The sequence below is a fragment of the Acipenser ruthenus genome, chromosome 10 (genome assembly GCF_902713425.1).
Source record: "Acipenser ruthenus chromosome 10, fAciRut3.2 maternal haplotype, whole genome shotgun sequence".
Lineage (NCBI taxonomy): Eukaryota > Metazoa > Chordata > Actinopteri > Acipenseriformes > Acipenseridae > Acipenser > Acipenser ruthenus.
This window is the reverse complement of record NC_081198.1, coordinates 11160845-11179275: the sequence shown is the minus strand read 5'-3', so window position 1 is coordinate 11179275 and position 18431 is coordinate 11160845. Positions and strand designations below refer to the sequence as shown.

At 36.5% G+C, this 18431-nt stretch overlaps 2 protein-coding genes across 2 annotated transcripts; both read right to left on the bottom strand.

Moving 5' to 3' along the window:
• Positions 1-12: 12 nt before the first annotated feature.
• LOC117411165 (proteoglycan 4-like) lies at positions 13-8299 on the bottom strand. The gene is made up of 14 exons (XM_034018405.3): positions 8206-8299; positions 7439-7555; positions 7065-7184; positions 6835-6909; positions 6510-6650; positions 4534-4674; positions 4008-4301; positions 3552-3809; positions 3230-3316; positions 2896-3035; positions 2547-2703; positions 1943-2074; positions 1630-1755; positions 13-148 (listed from the first exon to the last, which is right to left on the bottom strand). The coding sequence occupies exons 1-14, from the start codon at positions 8285-8287 to the stop codon at positions 39-41; spliced, it is 1980 nt and encodes a 659-aa protein (XP_033874296.3). The 5' UTR covers positions 8288-8299; the 3' UTR covers positions 13-38.
• A 3609-nt stretch (positions 8300-11908) lies between these two features.
• LOC131738104 (toll-like receptor 6) lies at positions 11909-14583 on the bottom strand. Its single transcript, XM_059031359.1, has 2 exons — positions 14028-14583; positions 11909-13311 (listed from the first exon to the last, which is right to left on the bottom strand). Exons 1-2 carry the CDS (start codon positions 14469-14471, stop codon positions 12826-12828), a joined length of 930 nt encoding a protein of 309 aa, XP_058887342.1. The 5' UTR covers positions 14472-14583; the 3' UTR covers positions 11909-12825.
• Positions 14584-18431: the final 3848 nt, after the last annotated feature.

Here is an 18431-nt window from a genome sequence, read left to right as displayed (position 1 = left end):
TCTGATGTCTGCTTCCAAGTTATTATCCATGTGTATCACTATGGGCACTTGAACCAGTCCTTTGCTGTGCTCTGTTGCCTTTCTGAAGAAGGTGAAGGGGAGGTTATAGTCGGTTGATCAGCAGGAATATTAATGTTGTAGTATCGAGCTGTGGAAATAAAATGAACAAGAATCAGAACAGTTTGGTGCTTTGTTGCAACACAGCCTTGTATTTGAGTGAGAAACACTGGTTGAACAGAACATCTGAAACAATTAATTTGCCCTCACATGACTGGTTCATTTTATATGCAAATTATATACTTCCCTGTCCCAATGGGAAAGACTACAAAATTACTGATTTTATGAGGAACAATCGAGAATGACGTCTCTGCTATTCTGTAGAAAATGTTTCCCTGCTTCCTTGAAGGAGTTGGAGGCAGTGAACTACTGAGAAATGGTAGTCCGGTATCCCTCGGGCAGTTTTTAAATGCCTTCCTATCTGGGCATGGTGACCTACATCCCATGTTTCTAACTTGTCCAACTCCTATATTGTTTGCTACTATTAGAAACTTGAGAGAAAGTTCCCCATTTCTGGATGAAGTTTATTAGTGGACCCTTTTAGAGTACTGTATGACTGTGGAACAAGTCATGGACATGGAAGGAAAACGGCAATAAAAAGTTAACATAATCTGACATGTAGTTATGAAGGGAGACAGCTAAGGATTTAACCCTTTGCAGTCCATTTATTCAGCAAGTCTCAGACACGTCAGGTCCAATTTATTTTCACATGCACAGTTTATTTTGGACGCGCTGTTTAAAAGTATTTTTTTCACAGTAAAACAGGTTTAAAAGGCACTGCATATCAACAGGACACTCAGTACTGCATCTCCAGCACCGCCCCACCCCTTGTTCGCTGTATTTCACATACCTCTTCATAGTCGTGCATACCGATAAATCATCTCCTGATCACTTGTTTTATCACCAAACTACTCAATAATGCAATCCAAGTCATTATCTTATTACTATAACATCTCAAAAAGCTCTGTGATATTCTTTGAGCGCTGGATGCAGAAGCAGCTATCTTGTTTGTTTATGTCTGTGTTATCTCTGTGGTGCCGGGGCTATCTGTATTGCTCAGATACACCCCTTTATTTTATTTATTTATTTATTTATTTTTTCGGCTTCTCTTGGCTCCTATTGGTCTCACTCAGCCATTGAATGGTTTTCTCGGCTTTTTCCGGAGAAAAAACGACTAGAGACCTGTGTTTTACGTCTTTTTGAAGATGTCGGACAGGGTCCGACATCAGACAGGAAAGGGAAAATTATAATGTCGGACCTGGTCCGACATAGGACCATAAAGGGTTAAAGACCTTTTAATAAGAGGGGTTTTTTTTTTTTTTTGAGGGGTGGGCAATAATTTGAGTAACAGTCAGAGGAAAAGCATCAATGATGTGATCCAACTGGAAATATTGTACCAGCAATATATTGCCAACCAGATGTGCTGTATGTGTACAGCAAAACTAGATTAAGTCATTGTAAATGATTTATGTACAACACTATTTGTTTAGGGAAATGTGTTTGCTATTTGTTATCGGGCTATATCATAAAGCATTTCTTCATCTATGGCAACTGATAATTTCAAACACTTACTCCTGGAAAACACAAAGTAGTCATATCCATCTGGCTTCTTTGCATTGGGTACAGATACAGCTGAAGTGACTGATGTGGGAAATCCTCTCCACTGTAATTTTATATTGACTTCCTGGCCAAGATTAACTGTAAAAAGAGAAGAATACAAATTAAATGTTTGCCTGCTTTCTTTCCCTGTTCTTAAACTCTGCAGAAGTACTTCACTGTGTATCACTTTTTAAAAGTAAATCCAGTTTTATAAGAAGCTTATGTGCAAATTGTTTTCTTCTGTAGTTTTTCTCTTTTCAGTATGATCCACACGGCTGATGCTTACCTGTATCTTTGCTTTGACTGCTCAGCTGACGTGCAAACCGGTTCCTAATACTGTAGACGGAGTACTGAGTCTGCATCCTTTTACAGGTTTGTGGTGGTTTTTGAGTATAGGAATATTTTTGGACTAAACCACCTACAAAAAAAATGCATTCATCATTAGCAAGTCTGGAAGAAAAAAAAAAAAAAAAAACTTGCCTGCAGTCTCACTAACATATATTTGTATATATGTATGTGTGTATATATATATATATATATATATATATATATATATATATATATATATATATATATTCTCCTTATGCTTGGTAAACTTCAGAGTGCATATTGAAGTAAACCATGAATAATATTCAAATGAGCTCTAATCAAGCACTCACCTGACCATCACTTCACTCACTTGTACTATATATCCCAAAAAGAATTCCTGTCAACATGCTCAGCATTGTTGTAAAAGGAGCTTTTCCAGGTTAACAGGCAGATTTTCAATTCTACATGTTACCCCCCTCCTGCCCCCACTTCCCCTTTCCTAAGGAAAAGGATTACACTGTATTTGTAGTGACTTCCTCATGAACACTTGAATGGGGGGAAAAAAAAGAAAAAAACACAACCTTGTTTAAAAAAGTAAACTGATTCTGGTCTTTTCCTGGTTGAAGAAACTGAAAGAACAGCAGTTATTCTTCCTTTAATCCCTCCAAAGCCTTTGCTAATTAATTTGGGGTAGCCAGGGTCCATGACACCGTTTTCAAATCTCCAGTAATTATTGTCCTGTGGATTTAAACATGAAACAAGGATGTGAGTTTGAAAAAAAAATTCCCTTGATAAAATTGACTCTTATTCAACTTTTTTTTAGTACTCTTTCTAGAGCTGCAAAATATTATTGTGCGTTATATCTCAATAAAACCTTGAATGAACAGGCCGTCATCATTAAACAATGTCAGATTGCCTACAAGCCTATACCTTGAAAAAGAAGGTTTTTCCTTGGCAGTTACAGCGTGTGAAGACTGAGTCAATGGGGGAGGGAATGCCCCAAACGTCTGTGATCCTGCGAGGATATCCCACCTCTATCCCATAGGAATTGAGCATCCAAAACCAATGTCCTGAGAGGGTGGGGGGGTGGGGGTGGGAAATGTATCACCAAAGAGTTAACTGCCATTTTGAGAAGTTGCCCCACCAAAACACACATGCATTATAAAATAGGAACACTAATGTGGTATAATTATACACGCAGTGACTGAAGGGAGATGATTCAGTTTGGTGATTTAAATAAAAACAAAATAATATTCCATCTTACCTCGAAACACATACATTGTCCCATTTAGTAAAGTCGTTATCCCATTTACTGGTCGGCCACTGCAGAGATTAGTATCATTGCTGTCATCTAAACAAATGTAGAAAATTGCAAGTCATCACCTTCAAATTAAATATATCGTACAAACAGATGTAAATACTAAATATGGCAGCCCTGTACTGTTTTGGTAGTTTGATAATTGATACCATTTGGGATTGTTTTAAGCACCCAGAGCAATTGTTTATATCTGCAATGCAGACATTGTAGGTTACAGTCATTCTTGCAGTATCTGCATATGATGGTAAACAGAGCATGTATAACATACCTGCTAACAAAACATCACTGGTTGGGTCTGTGGTGGTGGAACCCGCGGTGCTCATGATTATAGGCATCTTTGTTGGGCTTGCTGATGAAGGCGCTCCGTTAGCTTGGAGCTCTGTCAGGTTTGCCTGTTCTCCAGGCTTTTCAGATGCCCTTGTGGTGGTCTGGGTGGTGGAAATGGCAACTAAAGGAGTTGATGACTCAGTGGAATACAGAGGAAGTGAGGTTGAATCTTCCAGGTTTGACATCGTGGTCATAACCTCTACAAAAAAAAAAAAAAAAAAAATTATAATAACATAGTATATAATAACATAGTATATAATTTAATTTTAACAGTAATAAATATGTTAAATGTAATGCAAAAAAATACTGGATGGTGCAGTGATACCCTGACAGATACACAGAGGACAACATGCCATGTCCATAGGATGATGAAAATTAGACAATAAGGAGCTCATACCTGGTAAGAAAACGTCACTTGGATGGTTTGTAGGTGTGGTGGTGGTACTTGCAGGGGTCTGGGTTGGGGTTGGGCTTCCTGAAGGAACATCTCCCTCAGCAGGTGAGGGTGTGTCAGTCTCAGGTGCATCTGTCACTGAGGGTTCAAACCCACTTTCTGACGGGGTGTCTGGTTCCTGATCATTTACTACTGCAGAAGGTGTAGTTTGCCCAGTAACAGCAGGTCTTGTGTTATCACTTTTTGACACTAGGGGCTCTGTTGGATTTGCATGTTCTTCAGGCATTGTGGATGCTTCTGTGGTTGATTGAAAAATTGAAAATATGCTTGAAGGTGCTGGTGGCTCAGTAGAAAATGAATGAGTAGAATTTGGGAGGAATTGTTCTTGGTAAGGCATTGCTTCAATTAATTCTACAAAATAATAATACTACTACTACTACTACTAATAATACTAATAAATATTCTGCACCAAACTAAGATAGCTAACAACTTTTCTACTAGGACAACCTTTGAAGCTGCACAAACTCACCAAGTAGGACTGTCTCATCATCCCTTTGAAATTCAGGATACTTCTGGTTTTCTAGCTGCTTTGTGGTCACTGCAGGTCTGGAGGTTGGTTGGTTGGCTGGTGGTAAAGTGGATAGGGTGATCAACTGGCTTTCGGACAAATCTGAGGAAAATAAAGCATTTACTGCATTAGAGTAGGATTAGCAAAACTACTGTAGCCCACAAGTTTGAACCAGCCTATTTAATGCTAGGAGTAGTCAACCAGCCATGCATCTGGCCTGTCCCCCATGCTGCGAGGATGTTATCCTTCAGATGCATTAGTGACATAATGTTCTTGCTCCAGTCATGATTCATACATCCTCAGTCAATCACCCTGCCAGCTGTTTGTGAATCATGATGTTTGAGTGGGTCATTTACTTGGTACTGCAAGTATGCCTTTCAAAACTGATCATTAAGGATTCTAATGATTGGCTTTCATTTTTAGCTGAACATGATTTAATGGTGAGGTTTTTGCATCAGGTTTTTATTGATTTATCTAAGGTTTTTCATACTGTAGATCACTCAATTCTCTTTCAGTTGTGTGATATTGGTTTTGATATTAATTCTCTTGCATGGTTTCAAAATTATTTTCAAAATAGAGCTCAGAGTGTAAAATCTGATAGATTTGTTTCACAATTTCGCACTGTTACTAAAGATGTTACTCAAGGTTCTATATTGGGCCCTACCCTTTTTTTCAATTTCTATATTGCTCAGGTAATAGGCAACTCTCATATTTATCTTTATGCAGATGACACTATTTTGTAATCAGTTGGTCCTATGCTGCCATTAGTAATGTTTGATTTGCAACTTAACTTTGATCAAATTCAACAGGGCTTCTATGACTTGCGTCTTTTGCTGAACATTGATAAAACTAAACTTATGCATTTTAATAGAAACAATACGACAGGTTCTCTTAATAGTGTTTACAAAAGTCTTACTTATAGTAAGATTGAATTGGAGCAAGTAGCAGTTTATAAATATTTAGGTATTTGGCCGGACAGTGCTTTGTCTTTTAAAACCCATATTGATAAAGTTTAATCTAAAGTTAAATCGCAATAAATCACGTTTTACACGTTCCGCACTCTAGTCCAGATGTCTGTTCTTCCAGTACTGGATTATGGTGATGTTGTCTACAAAATGGCCTTGAAAGCTGCTTTGGGGAAGCTTGATGTTTTATACCAGCTATAGGATTTATAACTGCTGCTTCTTATCTTACTCATCACTGCAATCTTTATACTGTATTGTGTTTGAATGGCCTTCATCGCACACTAGGTGATTGGATCATTGGCTTAGGTTAGTTTATAGAACCCTGATTGGAAAAACCCCACTATATCTGCACAACCTATTACAGTTCTCTGCTTCAGTTTACAATTTAAGATCAGATTCATTTATTAGATTGGTTCTTCCCAGAGTATCCACTGTTTTTGGGTGTAATTCATTTCAGTTTGCGGCTGCTTATGACTGGAATGAATTTTCAAATCAAATTAAAACTACAGAGTTTTGTTTCGGAGGATGTTTTTAATCGGAATCTGAATTCACTCTTGTCTGATGCATGTGTATGTATGTTAATGTGTTACTTAATTTTTTATTTATTTTCCTGTGTTGGATTTGTTTGCTTTGTGCTGCTGTGATGTTTGCCTCTTGACCAGATCGTTGCTGTAAATGAGAATTTGTTCTCAATCTAATATTTTCTATATGTTAGTCTTGGCAACAATTTCACCCTGCTTGCTTGCTTGCTAAAAACGTCATAAAAGCATTGCAGTGGTCCTTCTATGTGTTATTTATTATGTGACAAATATCATTTGCATTTTTATTTTGGTTGGTAGCAAAATGCTAAAAAGATGCAAATGTATTGCTGGTGTGCTATTACAGTGTAGAGCGTTAATGATATTTGAAGTGAACTCCATTTTGAACTGAGACTTGCAAAGGTTTGCACACAGGTTTGTCTGCTTACTGTACCTTGGATAATCTCTTCATTTGCACTGTTGGAATCACTTGTTGCTGTTTCAATGGCTTGAAACCTGGAGGTAGCTGATGACTGAGTGGTTGGAATTGGTTTCTGAATTAAAGGAGACGGGTTTACTGTCGATTTCTCTGTTGCTAGAAAAAAAGATTATAACAAAATAAGCCATTTTTTTCACCCTCAAGACGAAATGTTTTTGCTTAATGTTATAATATATAACCACAATTTCAAGATATTCAGAGAGTGTGTCTCTTAAAGGTGAGCTGTTTTTAACGCACACGTGTTTATTGTGTAATATTGCTTTTGATGAGGCTGTCCTACCTTGCACTTGAGGGGTGTTAACACTTTTTGTGATAGGCACTGTTGTGGGCTTAGCAACAGTTGTTTTTGAAGTTTCTGTAATAAAAATACACATTTAATAAAAAAAATATATATTTTTACAGTTCTAATGTATAGTAGTTATGAGAAGGTTGATAACTATGCAGGTAACATTTAAGCATCCTGTGGATTCTCCTGTTCAATAAATCTAACCCGTAGAATATTAACCTCACCTTTTAAGCAGTAGCTTTGATAATCAGGACAGCACTGATTAAATTCTAAGCAGCCAGCATCACAGTCACACTTCCGTCCTCGCTGAAAACCTTCTCCACAGCGCCCCTTACAGGAGTTTGCTGTGAAACAAATAGACATTGATCTATTTTAAGTTCCACAACGGGTAACAATATTCTAGGTTCATTGCATTAACTCTCTTTCATTTCTAAAAAAACACAAACTACAGTAGAAAACAGGGGCACTCAACACTTTTGCCCTTTAAGTGGCAATGTGTTTAACACCTTTACATGTTGACAAAGAGATTTATCACATTTATCTCAAGTGGAAGTTTTATTTATAATAAAAAAAGCAAACAGAAATAGCAGCCTTTTACCTGTGGTACAAAGCCCCTCATAATCAGAGCAGCATTCCTTATGAAGCAGACAGTTGTAGTCGCAGTGGCATGCATGGCCCCTGTAGTAGTCCTCTCCACATCGTGTACTGCAGCTCCCTTCACAAGGTCAAATAATAAATGCCAATACCTTCCAATACTTTTTGAGTAAAAGTGAAATCCAAGGGCTGTGTATATCCTACCACTATAGTTTGATGTGGTATTTTTGGTAGCTAATACCTCTATGTTATAAATACTTGTTTGATCTCTTCCTTCATGTCACTTGCTTCTCATGTTTCATTTGCATTGCTATCACTGCTACCACCCTATATTTTCTAAAGGGTCTTTATATTGTGAATGATTGACGATGACAATTCAAAATTCCACTAGAATCGGGGTGGGGGTGGGGTCTGAGGTTGTGTTAAAAAGAATCTCTAAGAGAAGACCATAAGTACTTTAATTCCACTAGCATGGTTGTTTTTTAACTATACATTGCTTTTGATTGTCTGTTATTCCTAGTCGTGACACACTGTTAATAATCTGCTGTTGTGTGTATACACATGTATTAGTCATGTTCCCACAAGTTAGTTCAATGCACTTGACTTTGGTTCACATTGAGAGGTTCATGAGCTCTGACATGAACACAAAAAATAAGCTGTTTTAATGCGTTGTGTCCGGTAATAAGTTGAAACAGATATTTATTTATTTATTTGTGTGTCACACAACCTGACATTAATGCACTACTACAGATTCTGAAACAATATTCTTACCCTGAGCAGATGAGAGGTCTGGTAGAATGGCGATGCAGGAAAATAGCAGAACAATCAAACCAGGTGAAGGTGAAATGGCCATTGCTAAAAAGCTTCAACTAAAAGAAAAATACCAGTTGCACCCAATGATTCATTGTAGCAATAATACATACTTTTTATTAGGCTTTTTGTCAAAAATACTACTATTACAACTACTAATAAAATAATAAATAATAATAACAAACTTCATATAGACATACACATTATATTGTAATATTCAAAAAAAAAAAAAAATGTTATTTGTTTCTAAATGTTGGAATATTAATAAACAACAGAAATAAATACATCAATCAGTTTGTTTAAAAAATAAAACAAAAAACATAATTAGTTATGTTGTATGATATGCTGTATGAAAGCCCACAAACCTTTAGAAGAAATCCCTTCTCAGCTCACCGAGTTTCCTCAAGTGGTCCCTGGTTTTTATATTGTCTGACTACTGGGCGGGTCCTCCATATTAGATAATCTTGTACAATAAAACCACAAATGATGTACAGACTGAGAATACAAACTTTCTCCACAAATACAGGAAGGATCCTAGACTGCAAAACATTTGGAATGTAATCAACAATCTGTTCTATGTTGCATAATAAGTGAAGGGCGGATCTATACGAGAACACCGTTATACTAGAGTCTGAAACAAAATGTTCTAGCAGAAATATACTAGATACCTACAGTATATATGCATATTATGGTGCTTTGTGGAAATGATAAACTTTTAGTTAACCAGTTCCCCCTAACCTACAGCACTATTTCCAAGATTGTAAAAAGTTAATGACAGTTGACAGAAGGAGAATGAGGATATACTGCTGTGTGTTTAATATGGGATTTTGTTTATTATATATCCAGCATAATAGTGTTGATTTTAACATACCTGTGGTGACCAGCATAATACTGAACCAGATCATTCTATACCGTCTTCATCACAAAAGACAAAAAGAAAAAAAAAATGTAATATCTGTATTCAAATAAACTATGGTGCCTTAATGCAAATGCATTACCAAGTACCTTTTTTGTAGAATTACAATGAAATTGATTACAATCCATAAAACCACGTTATAAACAGAACCAATCAATATTTGGACACACTGAGGAATGTTATTCCACTCTGCATGTAACAAGCTGCCAGCTCTGCTTGGTGGGGTTGTACTGGGGTTGTTCAATGCTGCATTTCACAAGCAGATTGCGGGAGCTTGTTTCGATGGGGTGAAAGTATTATGGATTGCCAGAAACAAGCCAACAATAGGTATAAAGGCTTTTTCTATTTATGTTGAGATCCATCAATGGCCTGCAGCGGTTCCCAATGGTTGGAGCTCTTCCACTAAGCCTCAACCATGATGAGGTTCATTGAGTTACAAAGATGCCATTATGGGAAACTTTGTCTGCTTGACTTTTAGTTCTACCTAAGAGTTTATGATTGAGTGTTTAAAGCTATGGAGGAATGCCAGAAATATTGGTGAGATATAGTTACACGCTTTGTAGAGGATTAATATACAGTATTACTGGATCTCGCATTTTGACACAACCCTGTAATGTACTCCCTAATATTACACTCTAAAATATTTCTTAAGCTTACAGTGTGCATGCGAAGAACTCATGCTTTTGATTTACTGTAAAAAGGGGAGTCCTGAACAACTTGTTAATCCAGTACATTTAAAGACGCAAGCTGCACTATTTCAATAATATATACATATATTCCCATCAAATATATTAATACAGAATTAATGATACGGCTTTCAATAGTGCAGACTAGGAGGTGTCAGTACTGTAAACATTATTATTTATTTCTTAGCAGACGCCCTTATCCAGGGCAACTTACAATTGTTACAAGATATCACATTAATTTTACATACAATTCCCCATTTATACAGTTAGGTTTTTACTGGAGCATTCTAGGTAAAGTACCTTGCTCAAGGGTACAGCAGCAGTGTCCCCCACCTGGGATTGAACCCACAACCCTCCCGTCAAGAGTCCAGAGCCCTAACCACTACTCCACACTGCTGCTCTATTAATCTTAATGTCAGTGCCAAGTATCGGATTGGATGGTCGGTTCTCAAGATAGAGCCAAAAAATGAAGTGTAGAACCTGTTAGATTTGACATCAGACAAAACATAATTTGAAAAACAGTTTGCAGAAAATGGTTATCTAATACTTTTAACCTTACAGTACTGGTAATAATAAAGCTGTTGTTTCAGGGTTCAAAACATGAGTCAATTAACCAACTCAAGCTGGAAGCACACACACACTCATACCCGTATCACACAGAGACACACACAAACAGAAAATTGCCTTGAAACAAATGTAAGCCAATGTTAATTATATGATCGACCTGATAATCCTAAAGAAGGGAACTGAGGATTTATGAACAGTTTAAGTTGGGAGTTTTCAATTATAAAAAAAGGTTACTATATAAAGTATTAACTAATGATTAATAAAACATAACATTTGTTCATATTTTGGTATGCTTAAAACAAGAGTACCCCTTAAAATAATGTCTGGCCCAATGTTTAATTAAATTTCTCTATTTTTGTCTATTGAGAAACCTCTGTTTGCAATCCCTTTGGCAACAGTACTATTTTCTTAATACTGCACTTGACACATAGGATGTTAACTGCCCACCAGATGATGTAATGGCACCATGTCACTGTTTTTACTTCTTTTATTGATTAAAACATGTGGATGATAATATCTTCAGAACCAAATGATGGAGCGGAAACCAGTAACATGGTCTGGTCTGGTCCTTTTATAACTGAGGTAATGTCTCCTAGAACCACCAAAACCCCACCTATGTTAATATCAATTATTTGCGCCAGTAGACAACCTTGTTTTTGGCGTGACTCATTCATTTGGCGTGACAAATAAAAAATAAAAAAGCAGATTAGGGGATACTGTTCAACCTTTGGTCTAATTCACGATCAGTTTCTTCAGGTTCCAGTCCAGAATTAACAAAGGTCAGTTTCTTAGAACACTTAACTGGAAATTAAGGTTTATTTCACCCTCAAAATGATGGTCTTTCTTCAACAGCCAAACAGATATCTTTGATAAAATTATTGGTTCAATATTAATTTAGCAATTGGTACAGATTAGTATGATGTTGTGTTACTGGAGGTGGTTTAAACTACAGTTGTAAACAGCATGGCATGTATGTGTGGCAGAGTGACACCTAGTGGATATCTCTGTTTCCAGCTTTTCCTGATTTTCTCTGAGTTCTGACATATGCTCTATTATATGCATTGGCAACTGAAGCATAACCTTCCATAAACAGGAAAGTTTACACTTTGCATTGTATCTTGTTTCTTCATGCCTGTGGTTCCTGATGAATGCTGTCAGCTGCTAGTTATTATAATATATCAAGCAGCCACTTCAGCTTTCTAACTTCCGTAATCTCTATTGATTACATTTTTAAAAAGCAATATAAACAACCCTGGTTTTGCTATAACTGCTACCTAATCTACTGTAGAGACAGTTTACTATGTTCCTTCATGACAGATTAGGGGAAACAGGCAGCCAACAAAAGGAATTATTTTCTTGGGCAAATAACTAAAAAGCAAGATGGAGGGAGAAACCAACAAATTAGTTCAACCAACTAGTTGGTGGAAAATAAATGCCAAGACAAATTTAGTAAAAAAAAAAATCTAAATCTTTATTTGCTTTAACTAGAGGCAGATTGAAGGTAATGTAGGGAATTAAAAAATACATCATAGAGTATATATCACAGGGTGATCCAGAATCAAGGTTGTAAATACACTTACACTGGAGGCTATACTCTAGTAAGAACATATTTGTATGTAGAAGACCCTAATTAGAATGGCCACTTTTACACACAGTACAGAGTACTTGACCTCATTCGCAAAAGAAAAACAATAAATCTTAATGTTCTGATTCCCAAAATCAAATTGAAACTGTTTGAACTATTAGCCAAGTAAATTGTAAAAGCTGTGTTTTAAACCCTGGCCCCACAACATACAATATAGATAAAACACTTCCCCTACAAGTTAGTATTAAATCATTTTCAAGCTACCCACTTTCAGAGCAAGAGAGTAAAAGAAACACATCAACAGCTACCAAGAGGAAGCTCTGTATTGGAAAAGGCTATAAGCCTCCTCAATATTCCAGTTCATTTAGTGTGATTTAAAACTCATGGTGACGTCACTTATGCTGTTCCTGTTACTGTACTGTACATATGTAACCTATTTTTTTTATGAAAACATAGCATGTTTTGATTTATATGAACTTTCAGATGTAATGCTACGGTTTCACTTCAGATGAGATTATCCACTTCCATTAATATCACAAAAAGGTATATTTTTAATCATTGGTTCATATGCTTATATATTATAATTGTAAGTTATCACATGTTCTCTAACGGCATTTCTGGTTGAGTTTGATTGCAAATGGAGATCTGTTGATAAACACGCCGGGCCCTGGTTCTTATGCTCATGTCTTTATTATATTTTCGGCTTTATTATATTGTACTTCTCTGGCCAATCAATAACTTTGGCTTGCTTTGGAAATAATAGGCAGTATCTTGTATACCACAGTCACATTCAAAAGGGTTTTTGCTAAGTGTTAGTTCAGTGAGGGTTAAAGCTTTGAGCATACTCGTGGTGACATGACTTTTTTGTTCTCATCAGCATGAAGGATTCTCAAAGCGGGCAAAGGGGACAGTTGTAAGGAAAATATCTGGTTACCAGTCAAGTAGAGCTCTTTTAAGTTTCTCATCTTTTCAATATTAGAAACTACAGTGATGCTGTTGAGGCTCAAATCCATGATCTCTAATGAGGCAGGGAGGCAGTCAAAGACATTACTCTGGAGGATATTGCCTTTCAAGTTCCAATTTTTTAGTCTTTCTGTCCAAAGGCATGCTTCACTGGATTGCACACTTATTGTGTTGCAGCTAGCAGACATGTTCATCAGTTGCTTTAAATTAGATGTTCTGATGCTATGTTTCTGTAAGTCTTCAAATGTATTGTTATTAATCACTAATGATCGCAAAGAAGGGAATGGTCTGAGACAGGGTGGAAACAACGAATATTCTTGAAAGAAATTGGAAGAATAGATCTGCTGACTCTACTAGCTCCATAGACTCTAATATTATACATGGTATGAAATAAACTTTACAATTTACAAAGGCAATATGGACAAGTGATCTATAAATGTTAACCATGCTTTCAGGGTTCTCAATGCTGTTAAGATTTACTGTGTTTTTAACAAACCAGCTCCGCAAATGTATTTGTTGCTGGGGTGAGATCTGCACCCTCCAATCTCCAACATTTAACTTAACATTAATAAGTGTTAGCTCTTCAATCTTTGACCTCACAACACTATTAAGTAAAAATGAAGAATAATTACTGGTTGCCGATATATTATACATAGCAAGAGATATCAGTTGTGAGGTTTCCAAAAAAGAATCTAAAAAGATCAACTTTTCTCGTCTGGCAAAATCAAGGTTCTTGACTTCTAATGTTTTGGTATTATTATTATTATTATTTATTTCTTAGCAGACGCCCTTATCCAGGGCGACTTACAATTGTTACAAGATATCACATTATACAGATATCACATTATTTTTATATACAATTACCCATTTATACAGTTGGGTTTTTACTGGAGCAATTTAGGTAAAGTACCTTGCTCAAGGGTACAACAGCAGTGTCCCCCACTGGGGATTGAACCCACAACCCTCCGGTCAAGAGTCCAGAGCCCTAACCACTACTCCACACTGCTGAATTCACAATGTCTTTAACCATAGATGTGAATAGTTCTAAATTCTGCCACATGTTTACCTCCAGAGTGATCTTCTCAAGTCCATCGAGGGATTTCAGAGAGTGCTCGTATTCCCTGAAGTCTCCTGTAATAAGATGGAATTCCTTCAGAGGGACAAGTTCTTGGAAGCTGTTTTCTTTTAAGGAAGAAATTTGAGGATTGACAAGCTTCACGGTCTGGAGGTTTTGAAGGCTGCTAAACTGAGGTCCTAAGATAATGTCTGTGTCAATGTTGCTGGTGATATCCAGATGATTCAGAGCTGGCAGGTTTCTAAAGGGCAAGGTGGAAATATCACTCAGCCTGTTGTTTGAAACGTCCAGATACTCCAGCTCTAGGTTGTCTTGAAAAGCCTCAGGATCTACAGCACGGATTTGATTAAACTGTAGATAGAGCTTCCAGGTGACACCTGAGAAATCATGTCGAAGTATTGTTGCCATGCTGTTGTGAGACAAGTCCAGGGTCATTGTGTCTGATGGAAATGCACAAGGAGTGGTGGGGTAATTCTGTGCAGAGCAGGTAGCTACATGTTTCCTTCACAGAAAATGAGATACAGTCCCACGACCACAACATAGTTTCCAAAAGAGACATACTGCTGTTTTTTTTTTTCTGTGAGTTCAGTAAATATTCTGTCAATAAAGAATATAGAGCAAACAATAATATAAATGTACTTTTTAAAATATAAATAGAATATGTGCAATATGTATTTGCTTGTTATTTGTTGTTGTCATGTAATACTTTCTAATAGACATAGTACTGCCTTGTGCAGTGTGAGTTTGGTGGATTTTTAAATGAGGTTCTGAGCAATACACAGTACTGGCATTGATCAGATAAAGCCTCAAGCATGCCTTTGTACAGGTGTTTTCTTTTTGTACACAAAACCGATATCTATACTTTTATAGTATATAGTAGTATAAAGGAATGCAATCACCAATAAAACAAGTGTAAGTTCTCAGATTTGCTAAAGAATCTCAATCCAACATCTAAATATTCACCAAATGTATTTTTAAATGACACTAAAACAATAAAGAGAGATTACACAAGGAATTTAAACAAATGTGAATTTAGAAAATCTACAAATAGTATTTAGATCATCTATAATAGTCAATAAGGTATTCCAAATATGTTTTTGTACAACGAAATGGCATTCAAGTATCTTCATATACAGCAATACTCTTCTAAGATAAAATGACTTACATAAAATCTTTTCTTTAAATACCAGCTTTTAAGTTTTGAGATGACATGGTTCAAATGTCTTCAGTGGCTGCACCTTCCTTTACAGCCTGGCTCTGAGTTTTTTGACTAAATATATTATGTAACTCCACCCACAAGCAAAGAACCTCCCTCTGCACAAAAAACAAACAAACAAACAAAGAAACACAAGTGTTCTTCCTCAAATGTGTTTGGTGAAAGCAACAATTCAGGGAGAAACAGAAATATATCATCATGATACATTTACCTTTGTACAGCTATGGCCAAGGTTATGTCTATGTCCAAATTAGATACAAATCTACAATTATACTGTATCATAGGGGTTTTCTGTGATCCACACATAATGTTAAAACTTCACATATATTCTCTGACACCGGGTGTGTGGTGCTAAGTCACTATGAAAACTGAGTAATCTTGAGTCAAGTAGACAACATTTTCAGTGTGTGATTTCATCAGTGTACTAGTGGAAACATTTGTCAACTTGACTTAATTTTCTAGAAGTGTACTTTCAAAATGTTTAAGAATGGTTTCTAATATTATTTTATTATTATTATTTATTTCTTAGCAGACACCCTTATCCAGGGCGACTTACAATTGTTACAAGATATCACATTATACAGATATCATATTATTTTTACATACAATTACCCATTTATACAGTTGGGTTTTTACTGGAGCAATCTAGGTAAAGTACCTTGCTCAAGGGTACAACAGCAGTGTCCCCCACTGGGGATTGAACCCACGACCCTCTGGTCAAGAGTCCAGAGCCCTAACCACTACTCCACACTGCTGCTTTATGATCAGTAGGTTGTCGTACTGCAAAAATATAGGGTTTTTTTATGCCAAGAAAGATTGAATGCTCCGCACCTCGTCCTTCTAAGAGAAAAAACAAGTTTGTGACTGTATTTTTACCATTTCCATTTTACATAGGGCTTGTAAGCCAACCTTACTATACAAGCTGGAACGATTTCTCTTCATGGGCACAATGGAAGACACTATAAAAAATACAAGGTCTCTCGTTATTAGGCACTGAAAGGGTTAAAATAAAAAAACCTTGCAGTTAATATATAAAGGGAATAGCACATCTGTATCTGAGAAACCTTCAACATTTCATTTTTCATGACTTTACACACACACAGGTTGTCTCTAAGACTTCTGACAGAGTACATTCTTAAAAGTCATGCCTTTGGTCCTAAGGAATTTTAATTGCAAGAAGTTTTATAGGAAATAATCATTTGGAACCATTTTAGTATTCCAGTATCAAGTACGAACAAAGAACCTTTGGTTTTAGCTTTCCAAAAAGAGTGTGTGAGGAATTTTTCTTGTTTCAATATTACATTTTTCCTGATACAGTATACTGAATGAAGGGAAACGTTGGTGTTCCCTGAAATTGAAAAAGCTTATTTTCCATTTAAGATCATTTTCATTGGGCATGGCACGCCAGGTTTCTTTGTTTTGATTTAAACTCGCTTAGATGTGGACTGACCTGGGGGCCAGAAACTTATTTTACTGTGTTGTATCTAAAGCCAATATAATACCTGTGGTATCCTACTGAAAGGTAAAAAACCATGTGGCCTTGGTGAATGGTATTGCAGCGACCCGGGCACCGTTCTGTGTCTGCTGGACTTATATGTTGTCCCGTTGTTTGTCTCGTCTGTCTTGTCTTGTGTATGTGTTGCATGTATTGTTAGGATGGCACCACGCCACTTAGAATGGGCAGAGGAGCGAGGGATGGATCCGGTTGGTCCGTCCGAGTGGAGTGGGCGGGAGCAGCGGGGGGCTATAAGAACCACCTGTGCGGGACAGAGTGCTGAATGTCTGAAACTACTGAGCAGTTCGAATTCCAGTGAGAGACAGCCAGGGAGATTGGGCCTGTGAGAGACTGCAGCCTGGGAGTGACGTGGAACGAGCGTCGGAGTGAGAGTCGGAGGGTGAAGGAAGGAGTTAGGATCTTTTTATTGTTTTTGTGGCCTGGTCTTGGGCCGAACAGGGACCGTGTTAGTTCAGTTAATAAACTGATTATTAATTGCACCTGTCAACGCTCTCCATCTTCTGCTTTATCATCAAGGGCACGGGTCATTACAGTATTGTTAGTCAACATTTCATACAGTATTAAGGGATTTCTGCTTTGTTTTTTCTCCTATTCCCATGACTGGGGTTTAGAAGAATGTGGTTAGATTTGATGTACATTATACTTTCTAACTTTTTGGCAGTAATCAAGAGATGTTTGAGGAACTATTTATTTGAAGTTTGAGACCCACAGTTCCCTTCACTGATCTCACTGATATCTGACTATTAGAAGGCAGAATAAATAAAGAAGAAAACAGGGAAGTATAATTACCATAATGTTTTGGGTTTGTTTTAATGAATCTTCGTGCGTCATAACTGTGTGATTTTTAGAGAATTTACAGTAAAGAAAACATTAATATGAATATTTCCCTATATTTTACCTTCAGCAGATACCAAAACCACGTCCATAGGGAAGCTGGTGAACTAAAGGCCCAATTTAATTACCTTTTAATTCAGAAAGGAGTTTTAGGAAAATATAAATCCATGCAATAAACAGAGCAAATGTAGAATTATTTTATTTTTGATATGACACACAGAAAGAAATAAAATAGAAATAGTTTCTGATCTACAAATTAGTGTTCAATTTTATATATATATATATATATATACTATCCCTTTGGTCATGTTTTGTCTGGAAAGTAGAATTTATAATGTTAGTAGATGATGGTGACTCACTTTACAACAGGTTGGCTAGTAGTACTTGTGATTTTACTACACATCATCACTGTATAGACTGGCTCTAACTTACTTCCATATAAGAGGTTACGGCTCTGTATTTGTCAGATAAAAAATAAAAATAAACTTGTCATCAGAGTGACCGCTCTGTTAAACTATTTCCAAAGACCGTATCTATCCGTAAAAACGTATATAAACGTACGGAGAGACGTTTTACACTAACAAGTAGAAATTCTAAAGTGTTCAGGAAAAACTGCTTCACGATCACTCCACTCTTTGTAAAGGGTTTAGTGAGAAGTTCATGTATATTGAAATCGTCCTCATTATGTTCCTGACGAACAATTATTTATAACTTTATATTTTATTACTACAAATATATTGTTATCAAATCATTTGATAGCCAACGTTTTCGTTTAGCTGTAAAAGATGACAATGGTATGTACAAATATAGCACCTCTTCTTCAGTTGGT